The 26458-nt window shown below is 46.9% G+C and overlaps 1 protein-coding gene across 11 annotated transcripts in view; it reads right to left on the reverse strand.

The window, feature by feature from the left end:
• Positions 1-414: 414 nt before the first annotated feature.
• The window catches only part of LOC138582670 (protocadherin alpha-C2-like), a 935357-nt gene continuing 909313 nt past the window's right edge, over positions 415-26458 (reverse strand). For all 11 annotated transcript variants that reach the window (XM_069654204.1, XM_069654203.1, XM_069654202.1 and 8 more), the window contains exon 4: positions 415-2332. In XM_069654204.1, the coding sequence (XP_069510305.1) occupies positions 2013-2332 (320 nt within the window). In that variant the 3' untranslated portion in view covers positions 415-2012. The remainder of the gene's footprint in view (positions 2333-26458) is intronic.

The raw sequence follows: 26458 nt of genomic DNA on the forward strand, positions 1-26458 counted from the left end.
TAATAAGGATTCTTCTTATGAACACGCACTCTAAAATCACTCGCTTTATGATTGACACAAGTCCAGTACAGGAACACTTAGCATAACTCATTGTTCCAAATGGGCAAGTAAGTGAAGAGGTTGGGGTTTGAGCATGTGAATGTGTTAAATATTTTACAACACACTGACTATAAGTATGTCAGGATACAACTTAAAGAAAATATTAAGTATTCTGGGATCAGCAAACATGTTCATGATGCATAGTAGTTCACATACGTATTGTAAGAGGTTACTTCTAGGGCACTGTCAGGTATTTGAAATAACTTTTAACAGCTGTCCTGACATCCACAAATGGACACCATTTTTAACTTCGTTCATGCTTTCGGAAAAACAACTGTAAAAACAGAACCATCAATAAAATTCCTCATCTACCCATTTCTTGATTTAAAAAGATATTTTACTGTGTGTTTCATAAACAAAAATTGATCAACTGTGATTTTAAAAAATCAACACTACTCCACTTTGTTCACAAGTGTACAAAAAGGAAATGCAATATGAATTGTACATTCAACAGTAAAGCTTAAAGACAACTATGGGTAGTAGTTGCCTTTGCATTCACATACACAAGCACAGAATAAATATGTTGGGGATTCATAAGAGCATAGAGCATACATACTGTATTTGCACATAATGGATTTTGCAGGGTCAACAGTTCATATTCTCATTAAAAAAAAAGTAAAATAAGATCAAAAGGAACTGTGGGCGAGGTGACACAAGGCTACTGCACATAGCTAGGAGGTTAGTAGATTTCATGATGTGTTCGGTAATATTTCTTATCCTGCATCTGCAAACAGGGGAAGGTCATTGCATGAGATCTTGTGTATTCACAGTGCAGATAAATGCAAAGATGTGGTACTTGTTAGTATTAGTAATACATGCAAAGGGCAGCCACTGTGTGACCACGCTGGACAAAGCTGTGATTGGCAGGTGGTTGATATAATACAGATGTTTCAGGCAAGTTCTCTAAAGCACTTGAATAGCAGCTAGTATACATTTTAATGGCTGTAGAGGTGTGTTGGTTCGATTAATAAGAGGGGCAGTTGTTGTTTTTTTTTTGCATTTTCTTCGCCTCCTCGTTCAGGAACGCCTGTTTCAGGCAAAGGTCCTTCACCTGGGTTCAGACACGCCGAGGAAAATACCTGATCTTTGCAAAGGCATAACACAGTGAAATATTAACTATGGTAGAATTGGGGAGGTAAAGGTAAACATACCACAGCTGGTTACATTAATTGGCTCATAGCCATCCCTTATACAACAAAGGAAATATCTTAATCTACAAGAGTCTGTATTTTCTTTTGGCGGCATACCAGCACACTACTCTTTGGCAACTGGCCTAATGTTATGCATTGTTTGAGCACCTGGCCATTGGCTGCATATTAGTATACTCCTGCTGAAGAGCTTAACTTGTGTCTTGCTCCAGTGCATTAAATGCACTGTATGTGGAAATTCTGAATATGTGTAGTCTCCCCCTTCTGTGATGCCCCCCCCCCTAACCCCAGTCTACTTTCAGTATCTGGCAGTCCTTTTGTTCATGATCAGTTGTTCTCATACTCTTGTGACCCACTGCATCAGTGAACATGATTTCCATTAGAGGGAAACTCAGTGTTACCCAAAAGAACCAGGCATGAACCTGCCAAACGTATGCACACCCCCAATCAAAAGGAGACAGACAAAATATGGCGATCCCAACCTCTTGTGAGTGTGTCCCTTTTACTGCATTGGGAGCAAACTTGGTACTTCGGATGCTAAAAGCGAAGAGAAGGGCAATGGCTAACACCAGCGGAACGAACCTTGTTGAAGACGAAAGAACCCGTTTAGAACATAGAGAGACATAGCCAATGTCCTGGTCTCATTCTTACAAATCTGTGTACAGGTGAGCTGTATTAACAGTAGGAAGAAGTTGGGATTTGCTACATAGGAAATATCGGCCATTATTACAAAAAAATCTGGCAATTTCGTAGTTGTATTTTCCTTCACTGGTCGCTGTTGTCGGTGGTGCTGTTTCCTTTCTCCTTTTTGTCAGTTGTCTTGGTCCCCTTCTTCTTTTTCTTCTTTTTCTTGGTCTCCTCTTTCTTGCCAAAAGTTATGAAGTTACCTTTTTCAGCTTGGGTGGACGGCTGGTCCTGTCGGATGGAAATAATGGCAGGAGATCCTGGGATGATGAAATTATCGGGGAAGTCTGGTGGGATAACTGGCACCGGTTGTTTGGGGTTAGCAGGTCCATATTTGAAGGTCCAACTGTTGCTGTTGACACCGGCCCCCACTGGTGGAGAAACCTCGCCCCCTTCAGGTTCTGAAAATATAAATCATGTCATAATTAGTGTGACGCAGTTTTTCATTATAATGTATAATGGGGTCAGTGCGATTGGATTTCTCAACTTGATATACAATTGGGCTTTGTAAAATAAACAGCATGTAATTCGTCACCATGGAATTGGATAGAGTAAACCCAACATGCAGGTACAGTTTTTAGAGTACAGTGAAAAGGCAATATGTTGTGTTGAGTTACTATATGGTTGGACAGCTATTTACCTCCATTTTCATAATGTTTGAGTTCATAAAAATCAATGCTGGCTGTTAATGCCAGCAATTTTACACCAGTGCAAAAGAAATGACAGTGAAAACATGTGAGCTGCAAAACATGCCCCACACATAATGGTGGTGGATGGCGTGAGATTGCTGTTGCCTCTGTGGGGGAAGCCAATATGCTGTCAAGTGGCATGAGGAGTTCACAGTGAAAGAGAGCTATACGAGGCAGGGTGAGTGGTGGCGCATAAGGTGGTGAGGAACATGAGGTACAGGTGAGATTAAAGGAGATCAGGTAGGGAGTCAGGTAAGGAATGGAAATCAGATGTCCTGTGCTTCTACTTACCTGCTGGGGCCTGTACAAAATAAACCTACCCTGAGCCTACACCACCCAGGACTCTGCCTGCAAGTGTAAAAGCCATCTGGAACACTGTGGGTGGCTCCCAGAGGAACATGCGACACACTGCTTCCCTTATTCAGTAGCCTCTGGGCGTCCAGCCCGGGAATCTACAGCAAAGAACCAAAAGCAGCTCCCTGTTTGGGACTGGAAAGGGCCTAGCGCTGGAACCTACTGCCATTGGGAACTCCCCCTGGCATCTCCCCCACCCTCCCTACCTGACCCCACCACTGCCTCCAGTGATGTTTAATAATGTTATTTTGTATATTTAATTAGTACTCCGCTTTAGTTTGAAGCACTTGCCCCCTTAGGATAATGTTAGCTTTGTAAGTCACCTGATGTGATACATACATTTTGTTTTTGTTTATTTTTGTTTTGTCCCTGGTACATGTCCTAAGTTGTATACTCTCATAAGCTGGTTCACTACTTGTTCTCATCTTTATGCTATTGTACAGGCACCCTTTGTGGAAATGCTTCCCCCATCTGTAAATGTGTTATTGTAAATCATTACCGATCGAAATTGACACCCCTTCATCTTCAAATAAATAGAAAATAAAACATTCTCTGATACCTGAAATTATAAGAATAAAGCCTGTAAACGTTTGTAGCAATGGCACCTGGCTTCGTTGCCTGACGGTCTACCTTATAGCAATCAACAATAAAAATAAAGAAAATACTGAAATCACACTGGAGTGTGGACTGGGGTGCAGTCCCAAAAGAATATGGCTGCATATCCCCACTGGTGTTCCACTGCTAGTATCAAGTGCCACTAGTGTGGATATGCTGGTGTCGTAACATAGGTCCATTTAGGAGGATTGTGGTTTAACATGATCATGTGGAATCTATCTTTCTATTATCCATCACTCAAATCTATCAATCTATCTTTCTATTATCCATCACTCAAATCTATCAATCTATCTTTCTATTTGTTCATTGAGACCTGTCCAGCCCCACATGAGCCTTACATTGACCCACCGCATACCACATGAAATCATATTTAAAGATATTGTGGAATATAGGTTTTATCAACAATGTTTTGCTAGTATTTCACTTTGGCATGAATGTCTTTGTGGAACCCTCAGGGCACATTCTAAATCCCGGCAGGGTTGAGATATCCTTCCCAGACGGAAAAAGCGAGTATCATTATATGGCATATGATAATAGCTATAATTTAGTAGCCAGAGACAATTCGGTTTGCTCTGTGAGCCATTTCACTTTTATTGTATTGCCAAGATGGGTCTTCATTGAGAACAAGGTCTGAAGTGAAGGACTTTTTGTGGCCACTGTGGCATGGTTCAATGGTTTTGAAACATGGTGGCAACACATCTTTGGCTCAAAACTTGGTGGACAGTTTTGCTTCTGTGCCTTTGACTGAACTCAGCCTAGCAGTGGAAATGCTCCGACTGACATGCGGAAAATCGATTCCGCGGGATACATTCGATAGAGAGAGAGTCATTCTAAGCTTAGTCCCCTGGAAAGCGGCCAAAGAATGTGACCACATGCTAATGGTCATACCTACGGTACAGGTGGAAAGCATGTTCCATTCGAAGAGCACTAGCAGAATGTCTGATGTGAGGCTGGAGGGAACTAGGCTGGAGAGGCGGCTATATGATGGGTGCTTCCCTCCCAGCAGTGGTGGTGGAAGCAAACACATTATATCAATCCAAAAAGGTCTAGGTCAGATTATCTAACATAATATTACTGGGCATGCAAGACAATATATAGAGGGGCCTTGTACCTCTGTGGGTCAAGGCGACGGTCTGTAGTGACCTGTGCGGACCCAGCAGTGCTTCCCTGCTTTTGCATTTTATGTGCCTGGCGTCTTTCAGAAATGTCTGCAACAAAGCAATCGCATACCATGTTCACATGCTGTAAAATTGCAAACACGTTATTCGTACCAAAGACAGCAATCCACCAGCAAACCCATTCTATCATTCAGACCGGGAAAGACGGCCTAGATTTCAGCTTCCTTCTATGGGAAGCACATGGCTTCCTAGCAGCCTGGGATTCTGTTTGCAATACTTATGCATGCATAGTTATTATATGCATATAAGTGTAGAGGAGTCTTGTACAGCAATTACCGGCACCGCAAGGAAAGCGGGGGACATGAGAGCAGAGGTAGCAGAAGTGTACCAAAAAAAGTAGTGCAACTGTGACGCCGGCAGGGAAGGGGGATAGACACCCGATATTTAAAAAAGTATCCCTTGCGGATGGCCTGGACCTTTAGAAACTATATTGCCGCAGTATTTTACCTGAGATAACAACTTACGTTTTCCAAAATTGAGGGAGCTCTAGAGTGTGAGTATAGATTGCTTCTTAGTGTTACCCGGACCTCCCCCATCGTCCCCTGGCTATGATGAAGCCAGCTAGAATCCATACATGCCATGTCACTTGGGCTTCATAAATGTACGGTCGGATTTCAGTTGAGCTGTAACAGCTTTAAGATGGTAAAGGAAAGAAGTATGCATTAACTTCAACAAGTGCAGCTCCGGAATGGTGTATATGGTTGTAAAAAGTATTGGAACTGTTAACAGAAAAAAATAAGTACTAGAACTCCACTCCTGTGCCCTTCCCGCTTACTTTGACAGTGTTATGCAAGGAGGCAAGAGGCGGGGTTGGAAGGAATGTAGGAGGTGATAATGAAAACAAAAGACGCCAGACAGTGAGTAAGAAAGGGCCTAGTATAGCGAGGTCCCAGAGCAGTTCCCCACCACAGCAGACTGGCCCAGTCTGTGAGAAAATCCAGGAGCTTTCACTGGTAGTTATTGAATGGACTTTAGGTGCCAGTTACTCAGAGCTAGGTTACCACTGAGAGCCATTTTGTGAAACCCTATTTCAAGGGTGCAAGAATAGTAATTGCACCTCGACATTTCTTCACTCTTCTGCAGTGATAATTGCATGATGGGGCACCCTAAAAGTGTCTGCCGCTGCACAAATGAAGGCCATTGTGAGTGGTATGAGGGTAACTTTGGAGCATATTACCCAGAGAGCCCCTGTTAGGATAAAAACTGTCTTAGCAGATGGTTTGTTCCAGCATTTGTGGACTCCCAATTTCACCAAATCTCAAAGTGTGACGACGAAGGAATTTCGCGCGCTTCCTGCCATGCAAACATGTTGGCCCACTGCAAAGATTGCCTCACGATTAACGGGAAAATGTGACCATGCTATGAATACTAACCCTAGAAAATTCACACATCAGTGTGCGTCCTCCAACAGCCGCATTCCTCCTCCCAAACACGTCCGGTCCATCCGTTTTGTAGGGACGCTGCTGCACTGTGAGCTATTATGTTCAGACAATGTACATCTTGATAATCTCCCTAAAGTGACCAGGCAGAAAGCACCAAACACCTTACAACTCTAAGAAATCAAATGGGACCTTTGCTGGTGTAACCCTTTCGAAATATGCTACATCTAGCTCTGCAGTCTATCGATACCCTGAACTCTTTACCCTCCAGGAAATGTGCATTTAGAAGATGTTGTCACTATCGTTGGTGCTTTACGTCGTTTGTCTTGAAAGCAAGACAACACTGCTCAGCACAGGTTCGGATCCCGATCCCCCCACGTAGAAACCACTCGTTGATATTAAGCGCGTTATAAATGAACAATTATGAATTATAACTGTTACCCCCACTCCCTAACCCCCCGCCCCCTGGGTTTACTTGAAGGGTGCTCATTGCACAATATGGCTCGCGTGATTCAGATAATCTGGTACGAGCTGATGATGATCCCGGGGGGGCGTACGGCACCTGCACTTCTCATAGGTGCCTGCTGTCCCTCAATTGCCCGTGCCCCTGTCGGTGCCTGGGTAGGCACGGAGGCCACCTCAGCTGCTGTGCCTTGGACTCCCAACATGGGCAGGGATGTGGATGGGACTGGTGCACAGGGGCCCTGCTGGTATCTGGGCTGGAAGGCACCCTGGAGGACGACCAGCACACAGAGGAGGAAGACGAGGAGGCGGACACAGCAGTGAACATCTCATGGAGTACACGACGGAACAGGCATGCTGCAAGCCAGGACACTATAAAGTATAGAGCACTGTAATGATTGGTAAGCAGACTAAGAGTAGCCTACACATCATCACAAAAGACAACTGTCCATCTCGTCAACCCAGCCAGCAGTGGCACCACATTATCCCGGATGTACACATCACATGGCACGGGGGTGTTAGTCTGGGTGGACACACCAGCCGACAACGGGGGATGGGTCTGGGTGGAGGCATCCTGGCAGGCGAACACTGCTGCATTCAATGCCCCAGGGGCAGGATTTTACACAGGTACCTCCATGGTGGTCTACACAGCCTCATGCCCCTGGGACAGGACTGCAGTATGCACGCCCACCTCCTGCACCTCCCACTCAGTCAATGTGGATGACTCCAGGACGTATTCCGCCATGGATGGCCCCTGTGTGGCATCATCTGGCCCGGCCGCTGCTGAGGAGTCCACTCCCACCTTCACCTTCTTGGACTTACCTCCATCAGCCATGCCAGATGTCACTGGTGCTGCCCCAGCCACATCGCTCCCCAAAGATGAGCTGTCACTCATACGCATTGTTCTTTTTTTAGGGATTGTCTTACGTTACGCATACCGTAATATCCACACCTGGGGTACAATTGAGCCTTGCTGGGCTACAAAACTATGCCTTCCATCACGGGGGATTTGCCTACGCGCATCTACTTTTGATTTTTGCTAGGCTAACGGTGAGTCACGTAAGCATTTTCTTCTACTCTGGGTCCCCCCTGTGTATCGCGTACCACAATTCTTACCTTTCTGTTCGCTTTCCGGAGTTCGCGTATGCATTTTTACTGTTGCTGGGTGCCACTGCGTATCGCATACTGCTTTTTTCTTATTCCGTAAGCTATCCTGGTATCGCGTATGCGTTTTTCTTTTTTTAGGGGTGCCTGTGCGTTACGCATACCGTAATATCCCCACCTGGGGTACGTTTCATCCTTGCTGGAAAACAGAACTAGGTCTTCCATCAAGTAGACTGCCCCCTCACTCATATTGCCCAGGACAATTACTTGGTGTGCCTTCCTTATTTCCGTTACAGCTGGAACATGAGTGTAAAGGCCCCAAGAGGGAAAGCGGGCAGACGGGGCCGGGGTCAGGGGCGTGCTTTCGAAGCAGCTGTCCCAGCCCCAAGGGTTCCGGGAGGTGCTGTGGAAGCAGCTGTCCCAGCCCCAAGGGTTCTGGGATGTACTGTGGAAGCAGCTGTCCCAGCGTGAAAGGGTAAGGTATGTGCTGTGGAAGCAGCTGTCCCAGCACCAGGGTGTCCGGGACGTGCTCTGGAAGCAGCTGTCCCAGTCCAAAAGGGTAAGGGATGTGCTGTGGAAGCAACTGCTCCAGCCCCAGGGGGTAATGCCATGCCTCAGGCCACTTGTGGTCCAGAATCTGGACCCCCAAATGGTCCCAGCCACACAGGGGTGGCACCAATACCTCGTGACAAGTAGGCAAAGCCTGCACAGCAGGAACAGGCTCAACCCCATGACACGGCACAGGACACTAGCACGTTGAGGAAGAAGAACTTCCATGATGACGAACTCAAGGTCCTCATGGACTATGTGACCATTCACCACTGTGACATGTGCCAGCATCAAGGGAGCACATATACAACGGCTCAGCGTATGGTGCATTGGCAGCATGTCATGGATGAGATCAATGCCTTAGGATTTGAGAAGCGTACTACTGCACAGGTAGTGAAGCACTGGAAGGATCTCACCCGTCACACCAAGTCCAAGTTGGGTGCCAACCTGGCCTCTGCTCTGACAATTGGAGGGGGGTCACCAGAGAAGAAGGAGCTGACTGAGCATAAAGAGGCTATGAGTCAATTCATCCTACTGCAGCAGGTGAAAGGCGCTGGAGGCCTGGATAATTTACGAGGACATGTCCGGTGAGTGAGCAACATTGTGCATCCTGAGTATGTGAAGTAATGCATCACCAAGATGTATAATTGTGGTGCACATCTGGCTGCATTGGAATGACCATGGGTGTACCATGTCATGTGGTGTACTGACTCCTGTCCAGTGTACACAAGAGTGGATAAAAACCATGTGTTGTACATCAGTTGAACATATCCGTGTGACAGTACTCATCGCCCACTAGCATACCCCCAACATCTGCAACATGATACGTCAATGTGTAAAACACTTGTGTACAAGCGCGATACAAATAAAATATCAATTCAATATCAACATACACAGTTGTTTGCTGCATCCTTGATGTGAGTGGCTCTGCTAGACATGTGCATGTGCATGTGTCCGAAATCCTAGTTACACTTCATGCCAAGCAGTGTATTGAATCTCTTTTCACACATGTACGTATGTGCTGCCATGCCACATAGAACATCCAGGAAGACACCCAACATGCCTTATGGTGTGCCCTGAGTGAGTATGCATATGTCCAGACTGTGCACATCCCTGCTGCCCCAATGGCAATGACTCCTGAGGCAAATCGTTGTAAGGCCTGCTCCATGTTACGCTCCCACACTCAGCCCACACTCCATGGGTCCATGTCCCTCTCCCTCTTGTGGATCACTGTACCTTGTTGCTATCTACAACTCGATTGACTTACTCTCTCCTCTTCATGGACCTTGCCTAGGTGGGACTCTTACAGCCATACATCACCTGGGACTATTTCCTTTTTCCCAGACTTACGGCATGTTCCCATTGGGAACAGTCCCTGTACCAAGAGAACACTGATGTGGCATGTGATGGATGCAGACTTGGATGTGGATATGTGTGTCTGCCTGTTGCCATGTTAAGTAATTACACGTCACAGAGGCACATGTCCATTCCCATTTTACTGGTATTAGTAAACAGTTTACGGTACCATGACACATGATGTGCTTAACGACCCTGGTGGTGGGCAATTGTCCACTGGCAGCATGCCCTGAGCAGGGAATTGTGTTGCCAGTCTGCATATGCCATGCTCAGATAGCTTGTTGTCCATAGTGTGTGGATGCTGTATTTCTTATTGCGACATTTTGTTGCATGACAGCAAGGTGATACACACGTTTACTGTAGACATGTTGCACATGACTCCACATGTCTTTTTCTGTTCTGTCCTGTTCCTCCATAACTATCAAGGACCACATTGACTCCCTGGCTCCTGCCCTGGCTGACTTCTGCAATCACTCCTTCGCCTCCGAGGTCTTCCCATCCCCCCTTAAGCACTCCCTTGTTCACCCTCTTCTTAAGAAACCCTCTTCCGACCCCTCCTGCCTAGCTAACTATCGCCCAATCTCCATCACTCCCTTCCTGGGCAAGCTCCTGGAGAAACTGACCATCTCCCAGCTTGATCTCCATGCTGAATCTGTTGGTAGTCTTCATGACCATCAGTCTGGCTTCAGAGCTGCCAGAAGCACGGAAACTGCTCTCCTGAACATTCGTGAGGACCTGCGCTCTCGAACCTCGACTCTAACACTCCGTGTGTTCTCATTTTGCTCGATCTCTCTTCTGCCTTTGATACTGTCAACCATGCCATACTGCTCAACCGTCTGTGATAACCTGGGTATCACTGGTCAGGCTTGGCGTGGCTGACCTCTTTCCTCTCCAATCGACCCTCCCAGGTCCAATTGGGGTCGTTCCTCTCTGACATCTTTTTCTCTACTGTGGTGTCCCCCAGGGATCTAACCTCTCTCCCTGGCTGTTCAACCAGTATCTGGCACTCCTTGCCCACCGCATTGCCGCTCTCTGCTCCAACTTTCAGTGCTATGCAGATGATACCCAGCTCATTTTCAGGCTACCCTCGGCCTCCTCCACTCCTTCCCTCATCTCTGACCGTCTCTCTGCTATCCAGGAATGGTGTGCCGCTAATGACCTCTGCCTTAATGCCAGTAAGACTGAGATTCTACTCATCGGCACACCCCCTGCCCACTTCCCTGCAGCTCTCTGGCCGGCCTCTCTTGGCCCTCTTCTTGCTCCTACCTGCAAGGCAAAAAACCTCAGGGTCATCTTCGACTCGACACGCTCCTTCTAATCCTCACATATCTGACGTCTCCAAGAAGTCACACTACCAGCTGCACTGCCTCAGAGGTATCCTTCATTTCCTCTCCTTCCCCCAGAAGCTCACTGTCTCCAGAGCCCTGGTTCTCCCGAAGCTTGACTACTGTAACAGCCTCTATCTAAACCTGCCTGCTTCTACTCTCTGCCCTCTGCAACTCATCCAGACCAGGACAGCGAGACTTGTCTTTGACCTCAAGCCCAGGGACCGTATCTCTCCAGGACTGGAATCGCTACACTGGCTCCCAGTGGCTGCGAGGATTAAGTTCAAAACCCTCTGCTTTGTCCACAAGGCCTTCTGGGGCCTGGGGCCAAAATACCTTCAACTCTCTCTTCCTAAATATCTTCCTTCTTGAACACTTCGCTCATCCGCCTCCAACTCCCTCAGGGTCAGCCGCTTCTCCAAGCAACGAGTTGGGGGTAGATCTCTCTCCGCAGCAGGGGCCTCCCTCTGGAACAGCCTTCCTGCCTCCCTGAAACTTGAGGAGAACCATCTCTGGTTCAGGCAGCACCTCAAAACCTTTCTCTTTGCTTCTGCTTTCTCTCCCCCTCTCTCCTGCTAATTACTGAAACTGCACTGAATCTGCAACTGGGTTACTCACCGTCTTGGTCCTTGGCCCAGCCACTCTCCCCTGTACTGTCTCCCTGGCAACCCCTGCATTGCGGGACTGTCTCTGTATCCCTACAGCCCCCCTTCCCAGCACTTGTCTGCACTTACCTTGCACTTGCCACCAGCGGGCCCTTACTATTTATCTTGTATTCTACCATCCCAGCACTTGTCTGCACTTACCTTGCACTTGCCACCAGCGGGCCCTTATTTTTTATCTTGTATTCTACCAACCCTGTACTGCACTTCCCCTCTCCCTTCCCCCTTGCACTTTTCCTTTCCCCTCCACCCTTGCAATTGCGCGAACTGAATGACACCTGGCCTAGTAGGATCGTTGTTTGTCTCCCCTTGCTCCCCCTCCCTGCCTCGTCGCGCCTTGAAACACTTGTGTATAGGCGCGTTACAAATGCCATGTCATATCATATCATATCATGTGCAAGTGAGGATGCACCAGATGCAGAGGAGTAGGATTATGAAGAGTCTGTGGTGCTTCACACCACCAGTGGAGGACGTGGCATGGCAGGCCGTGAGAACCCACTGGTGCTACAGACCAGGCTGAGCCGTGCTGCAGACTCTTCTGACTCTTTGGACTCAATTGGCTCTGATGCTGAACTGGATGTTCAGTCCTCAATGCTGGTGGATGTGAGTGCACCAATGGGTGGAGCAGTTGGGGCCTGCGAGCCAGCACCACTTCCACCTGCAGATTCAACGCAGGATGGGGGTACCAGCACACACATGCTTCCCGGTCCACCGTAGCCATGCGGTCCATGAGCCCATGGAGGCAATTTTCTTTTTTTGGGACGCCCATGGACCCTGCCCCTCCCCACTCCTGGGTGGACCCGCCGACATCATGGACATTTTTTTTGCCCCTTTTGTAGACCCCAGGCCCGGATGTTGCCATGTTATTTTTGAGTTGCCCTTTCCAGATGTATTTTTATTTTTTGGTGTTTTATTGTTCACTTCAGTTGTGCAGTAGCCCTTTCAAGACCGTGACGTTTGCAGTGGTGGACATGCAGGCATGCAGAGTGAGGACAACTTGCATGTTTGCATGGTGGTGCTCAGGATGGCATGTGCAGGTAACTATGGGTTCAGTGTATCATCACACGTGTGCTGTGTGAATCGTACTTTACTATGCCTGTTGTAATGTCTTGTCCGATGTTGTTTCAGTAATCCGTAATGAGGCGGTGACTGCTGTCTCGGGGTAGACACCCTCCACCCTTTGACATCCATGCTCCCCATGCCCTCCACCAGGCACTGCCCTCCTGTCACTCATTCGGAAGCATCTGGCATGTTCAGCATGCCTCATTGTTCCCTGTGTTTGCTGTATGTGGAAGTTTCCTATATATGTGCTTTGCATGCTACCATGCCAGGATGGTTGTTTAAGTGGTACCCATGTCAATGTCTTCCTCCCTCAATCAACTCAGCTATGCCCACACCTACTGTGGTGTAGTGCATGTCATTGGCCATCTTCATTCCAGGCTGTGTACTCCTTGATCTGTTTTTTACGTGGCCTTCCCTCTCACTGTCTCTCTCTCTCTCTCTATTGTGCTATGCTGCACTCATGGGCAGATCACAATCTATGTCCTGTCACCCTCTTGCACCCTGTGGTCCTTCTGCAGTGGGTGGTCTCAGCATATTTTCCATGTTCCTTTCATGTGTTGTCAATGATGTGCAGGTTCCTTTTGTTGTTACTCTGCATGTCATTGCATTCAGGGGGTGTGTCTCCCGTGGGTTGCATCATATGCAAGGCAGTTGGGTACCCTGTGCAGGTAAGTGAAGGGCATATGCAGACACTTGTGTGGTGTTTGGCTGGGAGTCTTGCACTGAGTGTAATCACTTGGGATTGACTGGTCTTGTGGGGCACCGGTACTACTTCATGGGTGCATATGTCACATGGTGTGGTTCTGGTCATAGGTCTGGGCATGGTGTTTTTTTCTATGGATTGGTGGGGCCACTGGTTTCAGATTCCAAATTGTGGAAGTTCCAACTGTCTGGGCCTTTCTTGGGTGGTTGAGAGTGGGTGGCAGGGCCAGATGTGTGTGGCCTGTGACGGGTGTTGATGGTTGTGCTGCTCTGTGTCGGATTGCACTTTGCACATGTGTACTGAGTGACACTTCACATCCTTTGCTATGTTTGAGGGCTAATGGTTCGAGGGCACATTTGCCTCTCTTGGTCAGGGTTCCCCAATTATGGTGTGCAGCCCCAGCTACGATCCACAACCATGGAACCATTGATGCACTTTTTTTGGATGCTATGTTGTGAACAGGCACACTACGTTGTGCGCTATTGGTGTTTTCACATGCCTGTCCCATGCATGCTGCACCATGGTGTTTGCAGCTTCATGTTGACTGCAGCTGGGTGCATGGTACAGATGCATTGAATTGAATGCACAATTGGACCAACTGTATGCTTTCACAATGAAGTCTGCATTGACCTTGCACTTTTCAATTGCATCCTACCTTTTGGGTGCATTTATCCTTGCTTGCAGTATCACTTTGCTTTGTCATGCCTGCTTATGTCTTCCATGGCAGTTGCCTCTGTGGCCAGCCTTCCAGTCTGACATCGGCCTCCGTGAAATGCTCCCTCAAGCATGGTCCTGCCTGGAGTGCAGGAGGTGAGTATTTGTGTACTGGCCTTCTTGTGCTTTGCATCATGGGCTCCCATGACTGTGTTCACTGCACTGTCCCAATACTACACTGGTGGTGGCATTCCTTGTCATGTCATTGCTTGTCTTCCAGGGGTGTCCCTGTTTTTTTGGGGGGCTCAATTATCTGCATATCTGATGTATTCTCATTTTCATGCAGCATGTTGACTGATGCGTGTGTTGTGTATGTGCCATCTGCTTGGGATTGGGGATATGTGACATGCACATTAGCTGCATGTCATTCAGGGGATCAGGCAGTGTGGGGGTTGTTGTTTCTCAGTGTGTGTGTTGTGTGTTTGAATTGCTTGCAGTGTGCATGTATTGTTGCATGTGTGCTGGGACACATGTTGATGATTGTCTTGTGAGTTGTTGTTTGCATGTGTTGTATGTCATTGAGGGGGGCAAGTGGGTCTTGGGTTTTTGGGTGCATGGATGTGTTGGCTACAGTCTGTTTCAATCTGTTTCATTTTTTTCATTGTCTGCAGATCCTTCCGTCAGGGAATGTTGGCTATTTCCGTGGATGAATTTTGACTGTCGACTGCATGCCCAGGGGAAAGGTAAGATGTGCATTTATCTTGATCCTTATGGAATGGCTCCATTGGTTGCTGCATGTCTGGATGTGGCCATTCTGGTGTGTCGCCCTCTTTGTCATTTGTTCTTTTTGGAGGGGGTTTATTGTGTTCATGTTGCCAGATTCTGTCACATGTGGATCGTTACTGCACTGCTTTCCTACACCCCACAGTAGGGACATGTTTGTGCGCATCATGTACACTCTCTGACATGTGCAGCAATATGCCATTGTGCTTCTTGTATTTTGTGGACATGTTACATTTGGAGGCCGATTTATCGCTGCTTACACATTTGACAGATATGTTAGTTAGTCATATGGGATGGTTTTGGTGCCAGAAGGGTGATTTCATTCAATGGTTGGCATGGTGGTTGTGGTGTCCTCCCTCTTCAATGTGTTTCTTTTGGAAACACAAAATGCAATGGGCCTCATTACGAGGTTGGAGGTAACCATGGCGTTATTAGCGTCATGGCTGCCTCCAAAACCTTACCGACTCCGCCCTGGTGAATGGAGCTATTACCGCCCCATTCCAAGGTTGGCGGGGCCCGTAATTCCCCATTCACCAGGGCCCTTCCCCATTCCCATTGAGCCCCCATACGGGTCAATGGGAATGGGGAAGGCGTTAATAACGGTACCGCAATTTGCTCTAAAGTCCCTTTGCGGGTCCCGTCCTTAACGCCTCGTAAAACCAGGCATTATGGCAGGACCTGCAAAGGGAACTCGTAGTAGGGCGGTAAGGGATAACTGGCACCGGTGCCCTTACCGGTGCCAGTAATCCCTTACCGCCCACCTCGTAATGAGGCCCAATTTCTTTTTAGTTCTAAGGGATGCACACAAATTTGCACTTCCAGGGCACTTTCTCAGGGTGGTTTTGTGGGCAGGGTGGATTGGCCCATTGTCATCATTGAATAGCACCTAGGATTTTGCGGGCTTGTGTGCACTCCACAGGGGAAGGATTTTAGGTGAAAAAGATTGCACAAGCTGAGTACGTGCAGCCTCTCCATGTGCCCTTTGCCCAGCCATACGCAAGTGGTGTGCCTGTGGTTGTGGATGGTGTGCCACCACCAAGTCCACCAGAACGCCACACTGTGTTGCAACATTGTGCAGGACCCATGCTGCCATAATGATCCTGCAGACTATTGGTGGTGCATATAGCAACACACCACCAGAGTGGTCAAGGGAGCAAAAACATTACTTGAGCACTCCGAATGTGCGCTCCACTATGCCCCGAGTCGCAATATTGGAAGTGTTGTACCTTACCTCGGCAGGTGTGTTGGGGTTGCGTATGGGCGTCATCATGTATGTGCTTAAAGGGAAGGCACTGTCCCCTGTAGATGGTAGAATGGTTGTCATTGTCATTTGTTGACAGTGTCTATTGGTCTCTGAGCAACATGCATGCATGTGCATGGCCATTCATACTCACCAATGAGCCATGTGTTGCCATGCTTCCCAGCTTCCAGGGCCCGGTGTAGCAGGGACATCCTGAAGATGTAACTTTCATGTGTGCTACCAGGATAGTTGACATACACTTCAGTAATGATGCCCTTGGCATCATACAAAACCTGAACATTGACGGAGTGCCAATGTTTCCGGTTGCGGTAGATGTGCTTTGTTGCTCGAGGTGGACAAGCACTTTTGGAAAGTGCGCCACCCCATAGAAATCCTGGACCACTGCTTGCCTAGTTTCTGCCGGTGTTCTTGGCATATAGATATGCCGGCAGACAGAAGGATGTGCAGTTATGATTGCCATCACCTGGTGTAAACAGCGAGACTGTGTGGCCTGGGAGATGCCACCTACTATGGTGGTGGTCTGCTGGAATGACCCAGTGGCCAAAAAATGCAGAGCTGTGTGCTTTTGCTAGGGGCTCAGTGCTTGGGAGCACATGGTGGGTGATGTGAGGACTTCCTGACCAGGTCTAGGATGATATGGGTGGAACCTATACCTGCCATAGACCTGGTCATCAGGCTCCCAAAAAAGCTGGTCCGTGGGTGAAAGATCCGGGCCCTGGCCATCCTGCTTCTCCTGCCGTGTCCCTCGAGGATTGCTGCATCAAATGGTGCATTCATCGTGGCTATATCCGTGCATTTGGTGTGCGTGCATGCTTTTTATACATTTGTTAGTATGCCCGATGACGTTTATGCCTGCAACGCCCACATTTTTGCTTATCCTTCCTCATTCCGTGTGTTCCGCCCCCTTTTTAGGTGGCTGCGCAGGCCCGGCCCACCCTCCTTTTGGAGTTTCGCGCAAGGCGCCCGTCGAGTCGCAGTGATGTGGTGGGCCAGCACTGATTCCTAGCAAGTCCTGGGTAATCCCTGTGTGTTGCTTTCCATGAATAGACAAACGGGGACTTGCGCACGATTTCGCACGCAAGTACCCTATTTTCCACTGAGATTATTCCATGTATTGGGTCCAATGTGTATAGGCCTACTTTTATTTTTGGCTCTGAGTTTCTGCAATTCAACAACTTTTGATATTAGAGTGTCAATGGGGCTGAACTAGATAAAAGGGGGATACAAAGCCTGTGGTTATTGTTTAGGTGCAACAAAGGGAGTGGCCGTATTGGAATGGAGAGTTTACCAGTGTTACACTGTGGGGGCTTCTCTAGTGCGGAGCATTGAACACAAAATGTATCTGTTTTGGTGATATCCAGGGCCATCTTAAGCACTTTTGGGGACCGGGGCACAGACACCTTTGGTGGCCCCCCTCCCTGAACCCAAGACATGAAGGGGTGTAGAGTACCTGATTGTACCCCCAACATCGCAATCACAACACATAGGTTGATATGCTGCCTCGCAGCGATCAAAATAGGGAAGGGTACCCTTTCAGTACTCTTATCCTCTTCATGCTTGCTGTGATCAGAATGATAAACAAGTAGCATTTCAAGGCCAATATTAGCAGTCCATCACGAGGGTACTTATGGTCTACCATAAGTACAGGACACTTTTTGTCAATAGCTGCCACGAGGAAGGTATACCCGCCATGGTATAAATGAGGGTCAGATTAGCTGCCTCACAGAAGGAAAAAGTGCTCAGGCATGGCTACAGAAGACAAATTGGATGCAAGGAATAAGCTTCACATACCATATATTAGATAGTGGATGGAAATTGGAAGCTACCAGGAAGGTGTCCTTATCCAGATAGATTGAGATTGTAAGAGGGACATGGTTTTTAAACAGAATTAACATTATATAGCAAATAAACTAGTGAATTTGGTGTGCAGTATATCATGCCTACTATTTCTATAGAGGAAGCAGCACTAAAGCCAGTGAAACCATGAGAACGAAATTCACATTAAAGGCCGACAATTTTGAAAGCTTCAAAAACTGGCAATTTTGCTAGGTTAGGCAATACAAGATTGAATGGGATGCCTAGGATCACACATTGGTTAAGATATGACGCTGGGATTTTCACCCACTCCTGCACTTCACCACTTTCTTTTCTAGCACTTACAATTAACTAAAATATCACACTGTATAAAACTGACTTGGAAAGTAGATAAATTGCATAACCAAACATGACAATTTTGAAAAACAAAATGATTTAGAAGCGTATTATGCAAAATGGTAATGATTGTTGCTTCATTGTCTCCACCAACAAGGAAAGTAATTGATATGATCTTAAAATACTTTTTCTGGGTTTCTCTTTTCAATTTTAAAGCTTTAAATTCACCCAAAACACAGGCTTGTGAAATTGTTATTCATAAATAAGCAGACATGCATTTGAGTTGTACAAAAAAGCCAAACGTTTTTATGTCAAAGAAGCAGACCTTAAAATAGGCTTGCCAGAAGCCTTCAATAGCTGGTCCTCTCTCTTCTATTTAGAGGTCCTTCCACAGAAGTGGCCATCATAAAATAATGATGATCAGGGAATGGGCTAAACAATGCCACCAGCATTTGAAAAGGAAATCCTTTTCACAGAAGACACCGCATTAATGTCAGTGATATAAGATGATTTGTCCAGGATCACTTAACATCTGATGGCATAGCCAGGATACACGCATGAAGATTTTGGTTCCAAACTTTTGAATATGGATAGCTTATCACCTCTCGAACACTTTATGTTCATCATTTGGGGTGGTTTTACAAAACCCCATCGGAACAAACCATTGTCTAGACCTTCACTATATTGTTTGATTTTAAAGCGACCACTATGTGGTGCAGGTATATTGCTAATAATAGCATCTGTTGTGCTACAAAACAAACTACATATACACAGATGTTATCAGTAGTCAGATATAGGAAATGCTGAGTTGACCTTGCAGGGATTTGTTACTGTAATCTTGCACATGAACACAAACCTCTGCAATGAGCGCTTAACACATTGTGCTATATTCTGAACTAAAGGAGCACTCACATTTATCAATACACATTTGAACTTTGGCTATTGCACATGATCAATATAATCATAACAGAAAGGTGAGAATATTACAAGAATTGTGTCTTAGTGAACACACAAACTATGAATAGCACCGTGAACACAAAGCATTACATGATTAATGGATCAAAGCAGAATGTTCTTTTCAACAACAGTCAGGCAACAGGATTGGAGTTTCAGTAGCAAGCCTTTAAATATCCTGAAATGTGCTATTTAAGACAAATAAACAATGTGAACTGATTTATTTAGAGTAGGCAGACTTGTGGGGCCCCCCTCCAAGGTGGGGGCCCGGGGCATGTGCCCCTGTTGCCCTCCCATAAAGACGTCTCTGCTGATATCATTATGTATGTTATTTATCTTACCATGAGGTACAATAGCAACATTCTCTCACACACACACACACATACACATATGCCCACATTAACAGCACACCGACACAAAGGCTGCCCCAGCACTGTACACACATGCAGCGCTATCTCCAGCACATCACACACACAAACACCCTCGCCTAAGCTCAGCTCTGTGCATGCACACACAGCCAGTCAAGACACACACCCCTGATGTATCACACACACACACACACAGCTATATGCTTCCCCTGAACCACACATGCATACGTCTGTAATGGAATATGGTCTTGAAATGCTAATTGGGCATATTGGAATCCTAAATTGCTACCGTTTTTGGACCTAATGATAACTGATTTTACTGTGATATCTATGACTAAAGGAAGGTGGAGTTTCTGTTTTAATTGGGCTTAATGGAATCAGGCCCTACTGTTCTAACTGGGCATAACATAATCTGCTCTTACTGAGCTAAGTGGACAAAACTAAACATGGCACTGATGTCCACAATGGGCCTAACGAAATCTGGCTGTGCTGCGCTAATTCTGCACAGTTGGTTCTGGCACTTCTTACCTAGCTGAACATAGAAGAATCTGGCACTGCTCTGATAAGCGAGCAGGGTAGAAACTGGCACTCCTTTTATAACTGCACTTATCCATGACAAGGGTTTCAGTATTGGGGATATGATGGCAATAGTGCATACACCTGGGGTTTGATGGCAATAGTTGGCAGCGGTTATGGTATGTTATGTTCATTCATACCGCGCACCGCTACCACCCAGGCAGTGTCTCCAGGTGTGAGTGTTTGGAATGTCAATACGAAATCCTTGCAATGCTGTGAATATCTGGCCCTACCTGGTATATCAGAGCAATACCAGTCATATGAGAACCAGAAAATATGATGTCATTACCTAATTATTGACGGTACTTCCTAGGCAAATGATGATGAAAACTGACACGTTGTGCGGGCATCTAAATGTACGATTTACTAGCCAATACTCTTGGCTTTGTCAATGATTATTTGTATCTTATTGAACGTGTGAGCCCTTTCTCATGAGTGAAAGTAGAATTTGGGTTCTGGGAAGGGATGGATTGTATCATTGCTTGCAGAAGGTCAGATCTCTCCTCTACAGGCTTCCCAAGCTATTATTTTTAGAAAGAGCTCAATGACTATGTAATGGATACCTTGTTGGGTGGCTTTTAGGGACTGCTTTTCATTCGCCCTTACTGTATCATAATGCGCCAGGGAGACGGGCATTTGAAATATGTCTAGATTTCTGAATCCTTGCTTTTCCTTCCCAGCTTAAGATGATTTCACCTGGCCGTGCTCTTTATTTCTGAGAATCCAGCAGCACTATCATTAAAGACATTTATTTTCAATAATGGAAAGAGCAATTATCACCTCCTAGAAAAAGGGTCAGAGCTATATGAACCCGAGCAGGCATTGCAAAAGCTGAATACCATGCCAGTGGAACACCCTGTGAAATTGTAGGCTCTGGTGATATGATATGGCATTTATAACGCGCCTATACACAAGTGTTTCAAGGAGCGGCGAGGCAAGGGAGGGGATAGACAGAGACAGCGATCCTACTAGGCCAGGTGAAATTCAGATCGCGCAAGTGCAGGGGAGGGGGAAAGGGGAAAAGTGCGGGGGGAATGGGGAGGGGGCAGTGCGGTACATAAGATAACAGTAAAATAAATAGAGACAATAAATAATAAATATGTGTGCCGCCAGCTGGTGGCAAGTGCACGGATAAGTGCAGACATCAGGTGTCGAGTGCTGGTAGGGGGCTGTAGGGATACAGAAACAGTCCCCCAGTGCAAGGGTTGCCGGAGGGGCAGTGCAGGTGTGAAACTGGCAGGGAGGGGCCCTGGGCACGAGATCAGATGGTAGCCAGGTAACCAGATTCAGATTCAGTCAGTTTCCATCATCTATGACAGCCAGGTGGGGTGTCATAGATGGCTGGAAGGAGGCCGAGTTTGAAAAATAGAGAAATACAATGTCCTTTAGAGCGAAGGTCTGTGCTATTTTGAAAGAAGTTAGATGCCATTCGACATAGCTGTGCCCCGCCAAAGTTCCACATATAACAAAATCATTAATGCTTACATAGTTAGAGCAACATCCATCTAAAATGACATGAAGACATCACAGGCTGTTATAATGGTGTCTTCGTGTAAGTGAGATTTCATGGGGCAGTGAATGCCTTCCCCTTGAAAAGTGGTGATTAAATCAGTGAAATCAGACGATCGATCATTACCTGGAGAACTCCTTAATATTTCCCAGAATGCTTTTCAGAGATGATCTTGGAAAGGGAGGTTAACGTAGCTCTACAAGATCTACAACCAAGACTAGTGCTCCCTTACATTGCCACAGGCCCAACGGCAAGAAGTAGGGGTGAGCAAACTCGCACGAGTAAAACTCGAACCAGTGAAGGTTTGAGTGGTGAGTAGCCACAGGTTTGTCTGGGGGCGGGCGGGATTTCAATGTCACCCAGGGGGTAAAAGAAGGGTCCTGCAAGGGAGATCATGCCACTGCCATCCACCACAGACCCTAAACATGTGCTACTGCCATAGTGGAGCCAGGCAGTCCCCTGCATATCATTGGGCAGGTGACACTTGTTTCTATTCCTAGTGCTACTGTGCTGGATATAGAAAATAAAGTGTCAAACAATTTTTGGATGCTTGGGGGTAGTTGGATTACTGGGGGTGGGGGAAGGAGGCGAAGGGTGGGCAGTGGGGGGGTCAGGTGACTGGTTCACACTCACAAAAGTGCCCCTTGGAATTTCACAGGTCACCCCATTTTTGGATCAGTGACCTGTGAAATTCAAAGGGTCACTTTCATGGGAGTTCGATCAACACTAGCGAGATTAATGGAAAATGACCAGCTCAAAGATGTGTTGAAAGTTCCATGATTGTGAAGAATATAAAATCAGGTGAACTGCCTCTGAATCAACACTCAATGGAGCGCCCAGCATACCTCGCTTCCTTCCCCCGGTCTCCAAAGTGTTGCAGTGGAGCTCATGTGTGTCCCTTCTGCTCCTTCTCGCTGCCTAACCCCACTTTTATCAGCTACTCGGTGTGTTCCCCCTTCCATTTTAGGACACAGCTAGTTTTAGAGCATCTAAACATCTCATTGCTAAAGGTCAATGTTCTTCTCTTTCATTATTGAAACACTTGCAGTTTTTCCGGATGCTCATCCCCTTTTCATATTCCAAATGATCCACTACATATACACATCTGCCCCAGACCAGGGCTCCTCCTGGTTGCCTTCATAATTGATTTTACCCTGTAATTCTCAATGTTGCACCCACAACTCTTCGGCCACCCTTATTGGTTCACCCTACACTGAATATCCAGACCTTTTTTTTCTCGCGCAAGCTTCTTTCTAGAAGGCCTAATGTGCTTAAGCAGTTTCAGCTCTGACCTTGTGTAAACAATACATACCTTATATTTCCTCTACAGTATAATCATGTTACTACAAGCCTAGGCCTCGGCGTGCATAGGACACCTTCTTATTGTGGGTGGCATAATGGCACCTACAGCTTGACTGATCGTCGCCCTAAGGCACGTCATAGATGTGTGTATGCCCTCAAATCTTTCCCTCCTGTGGAGGCCCTGTGAGCTCGGGAGCATAGTCCCCTTAAAGCTATTTTGGAACGCAACGTGAATTTTCTTCTACTGTTAGGATATTTTGAAGGAAACTGCACAGAGAAATACACTAGAAGAACTTTATGGATAATATTGATCAATTTAGTTTTCATCAAAAAAGCAGCTGTCAAATGAAGTACAAATATAAGTCTACCATAGCGCATACATCAAAAATATGTCCTTCCAACCAACAATAAGAACATCTTATAGTACAGACACGGCAACCTGCAGCTCGTCAGATGTTTTGGACAACAACTACTATCATCCCATACCATTCAATATGCCAGATAAGGCAGATGAGAGTTTGAGTCTGAAGGACCTGGAGAGCCACAGTTTGTGAACCCTGGCATTGGCAAGGATCTGTGTATATAAAGCTTCCTCTGGTTCTGACAATATACAGTCAATATGTCACGGGAACCTACCAAGATAACAGGCATCGTTTGATGGAAATACAATGAATTCTGACCACCACCCTTACTAGAGTGCACATTCATGAACCTTGACATGTGCAGGATTGCCGTGAAGTCCCGGATATACGTCAAACTGTGACGCGGCTCCTAGCAAATTGACAATCTTCAACGATGGGAACCCTAAACCAAGGTTCTCAAACACCATGGTCGCCCACCTTGTCACCAGTTCTATTCCCACTGCCACTCACTGTACTTTCTGCAGGAGAAAGAGTTGATGATCCCTGGTTCCTCCAAGAACGACGAAAAGAAATGAGCTGACATTACCGACACTAGAATGGCCATGCCAGGATTCACAGATCGCCAAATTCATTTGACCCATTTCTGGATCATTATAACCTGCATGTGTTGTTGAAATTGTACAAAACATTTTTTTTTTAGCCTTTGTCTTGTTGATCCTATTTGTGAGGAGTGGATTTTCATGACTCTCTATTTTATATATGAACCTAATCTTAATATGTTTCTATATACCTTACCTTCCGGCTTCTCTGGAGTATCAGTGATGTACTGGCAGGCACTGGCGGGCACTGGACTGAGAACCAGCGGCTGTGACAGCACTTTACCTCTTCTCCACAAACAGTAGTTTCCTTTTTCCAATGTCTGTCATCTCTTAATGTGCCACCTATTACTTCAATTTACCAAATGGTTCTTGTTCCAAAAATGTAATCCGTGTTTTATTTGTTGTAATTTCACTTTTTCTGAGTATCTTTTCATTAATCCACGTTTTTTCAGGTTAAAGGCTTATTTGTTATGTTAATTTTATGTATTGGGTGCATGTATATCTAACAGGCTCCTTGGAGCCTGGGTACCAACTTCTGATGCTACAACACCCGTAAAAACTTACAAATGAGCGAGAACATGCACAGTTTGAAATAAAAAGCTTGAGTGGGTGGGCGCATATTCACATACACTCGACACGCTAGACCAGGGGTTTGGCTCCCCAGATGTTTCGCACTACAATTCCCATGATAGCTGTTTATGTACAATGCCGGTTAGGTATGATGGGAGTAGCAGTCCAAGCATCTGTAGGGCCCAAGATTGCAGGCCCCAGCACTAGACCCTCACTAGTGCATCTTGGCGTGTTCTTCAGAAATAAACCATAGTCACGAGTCCCTGAAGCACCCGCAAACAACTCAAGTTCTATGTCCCCACCAGACGGGGGCGGGGGACACTTCACTCAGTCAGAATGCATCAAGTTAAATGATAGCTCAACACTGGCGCCATCTTTCACTAAACTGTTTTGGTTTTTTTCTGCTGATTTGCATTGGAAAATAGGCCCCAAGACGCCAGAGTGCCACAGCCCTATTTGCATCGACACTAAATCCATGAGATTTCAATTTAGAGCCGCTTGGCAGGTTGCAATTGTTGGACATGTAAATTGGTGACAGGGTTGAGTGTAAATATACTCATAAATATGCCATATTGGTTTGTGGGAACGCGCAGCACGATGTACGTTCGCAACTGCAGCATTCACACAACCGGAAGCCAATAAGCTAAACTGCGAATGCAAAACTATGCTGTACCAGTTTTTTAGTAATCCCCCTTAGATGTGGCAACCTACTTTGATGCTGTTTTGGTCTCCAGGAAACTGGATCTCACGTCCTGCTTCTTTTGAAACACACCTGTAAAAGTGTTCCTCTTGAAAGAAGGGCATTGCAAAATAAAGTGGCAGGGCGAGCGGAGAATTGTAAGCTTGAAAACGAGCCGTGCAGGGATGTGAGGACGTTTCTCAGGAGAGTCTCCCAAAGGCTTCTGAAGCGGCCTGCACACACGATCACACAGCAACCATCGGGTCCCGGGAGACCTGCGCGCCAAACCCCCTTTCAATCAGTGGCGCGGGGCTGCTAAATTCTGTCTCCCATTTCATCTGTTGACAATTATTTCAAAGAAACGAATGAACCCGCACGCACATTTCTGCTGTCATTTCCCATATGCACCTGGTACTGAACTGCAAGCGCGCTGCACGTTTTCCGAAAAGCCCCGCGGACCTCGCACGACACTGTGCACTATTCACAGAAGATTTAGAGGGCATGTTCCCCTGCAAGAGACTCTCAGGCTGATTCATGGAATTCCTCACAAAAGTGTCGCACGCGGATGGCGCACAGCGTGCCCGTGCGAATGTCTGCGCCAGCCGCGTGAGATAAAATCAATTTCCGCGCACAGCGTATTCATGGATTCTCGCCTCCAAAAGCAGACGTGGCGCAGAGTGGCGCAGCGACCCTGCAGCAGCTCCAGTTACGCCCCCAAGAACGCCCTCGCGCAAGGAAAAGCCATCAAGATCGCAAAACCATCGCAAAGGGCTGCGCCAACCCTGTACCAGTTTACCGGACTGGCAAACAGCAAACGCAAAGCGGGGAACGTGTATTACGGGTTTCGGGAACACGCGTGCGTGAGAAGTCTCACACGCGATCTGGCCTGGGGGAGCGTGTGCGTGTATTTCAGAGGTGCGCGCGAAGTTCCACACGCGATTGGACTGGGCGCGTGTATTCCAGAGGTGCGCGAGAAGTTCCACACGCGATCGGGCCTGGGGGAGCGTGTGCATGTATTTCAGGGGTGCGCGAGAAGTTCCACACGTGATTGGCCTGGGCGCGTGTATTCCAGAGGTGCGCGAGAAGTTCCACACGCGATCGGGCCTGGGGGAGCGTGTGCGTGTATTTCAGGGGTGCGCAAGAAGTTCCACACGCGATTGGCCTGGGCGCGTTTATTTCAGGGGTGCGCGAGAAGTTCCACACGCGATTGGCCTGGGCGCGTGTATTTCAGAGGTGCACGAGAAGTTCCACACGCGATTGGCCTGGGCGCGTGTATTTCAGAGGTGCGCGAGAAGTACCACACGCGATTGGCCTGGGCGT

This window comes from Ambystoma mexicanum, chromosome 3q (genome assembly GCF_040938575.1).
Source record: "Ambystoma mexicanum isolate Mex_15411 chromosome 3q, UKY_AmexF1_1, whole genome shotgun sequence".
Lineage (NCBI taxonomy): Eukaryota > Metazoa > Chordata > Amphibia > Caudata > Ambystomatidae > Ambystoma > Ambystoma mexicanum.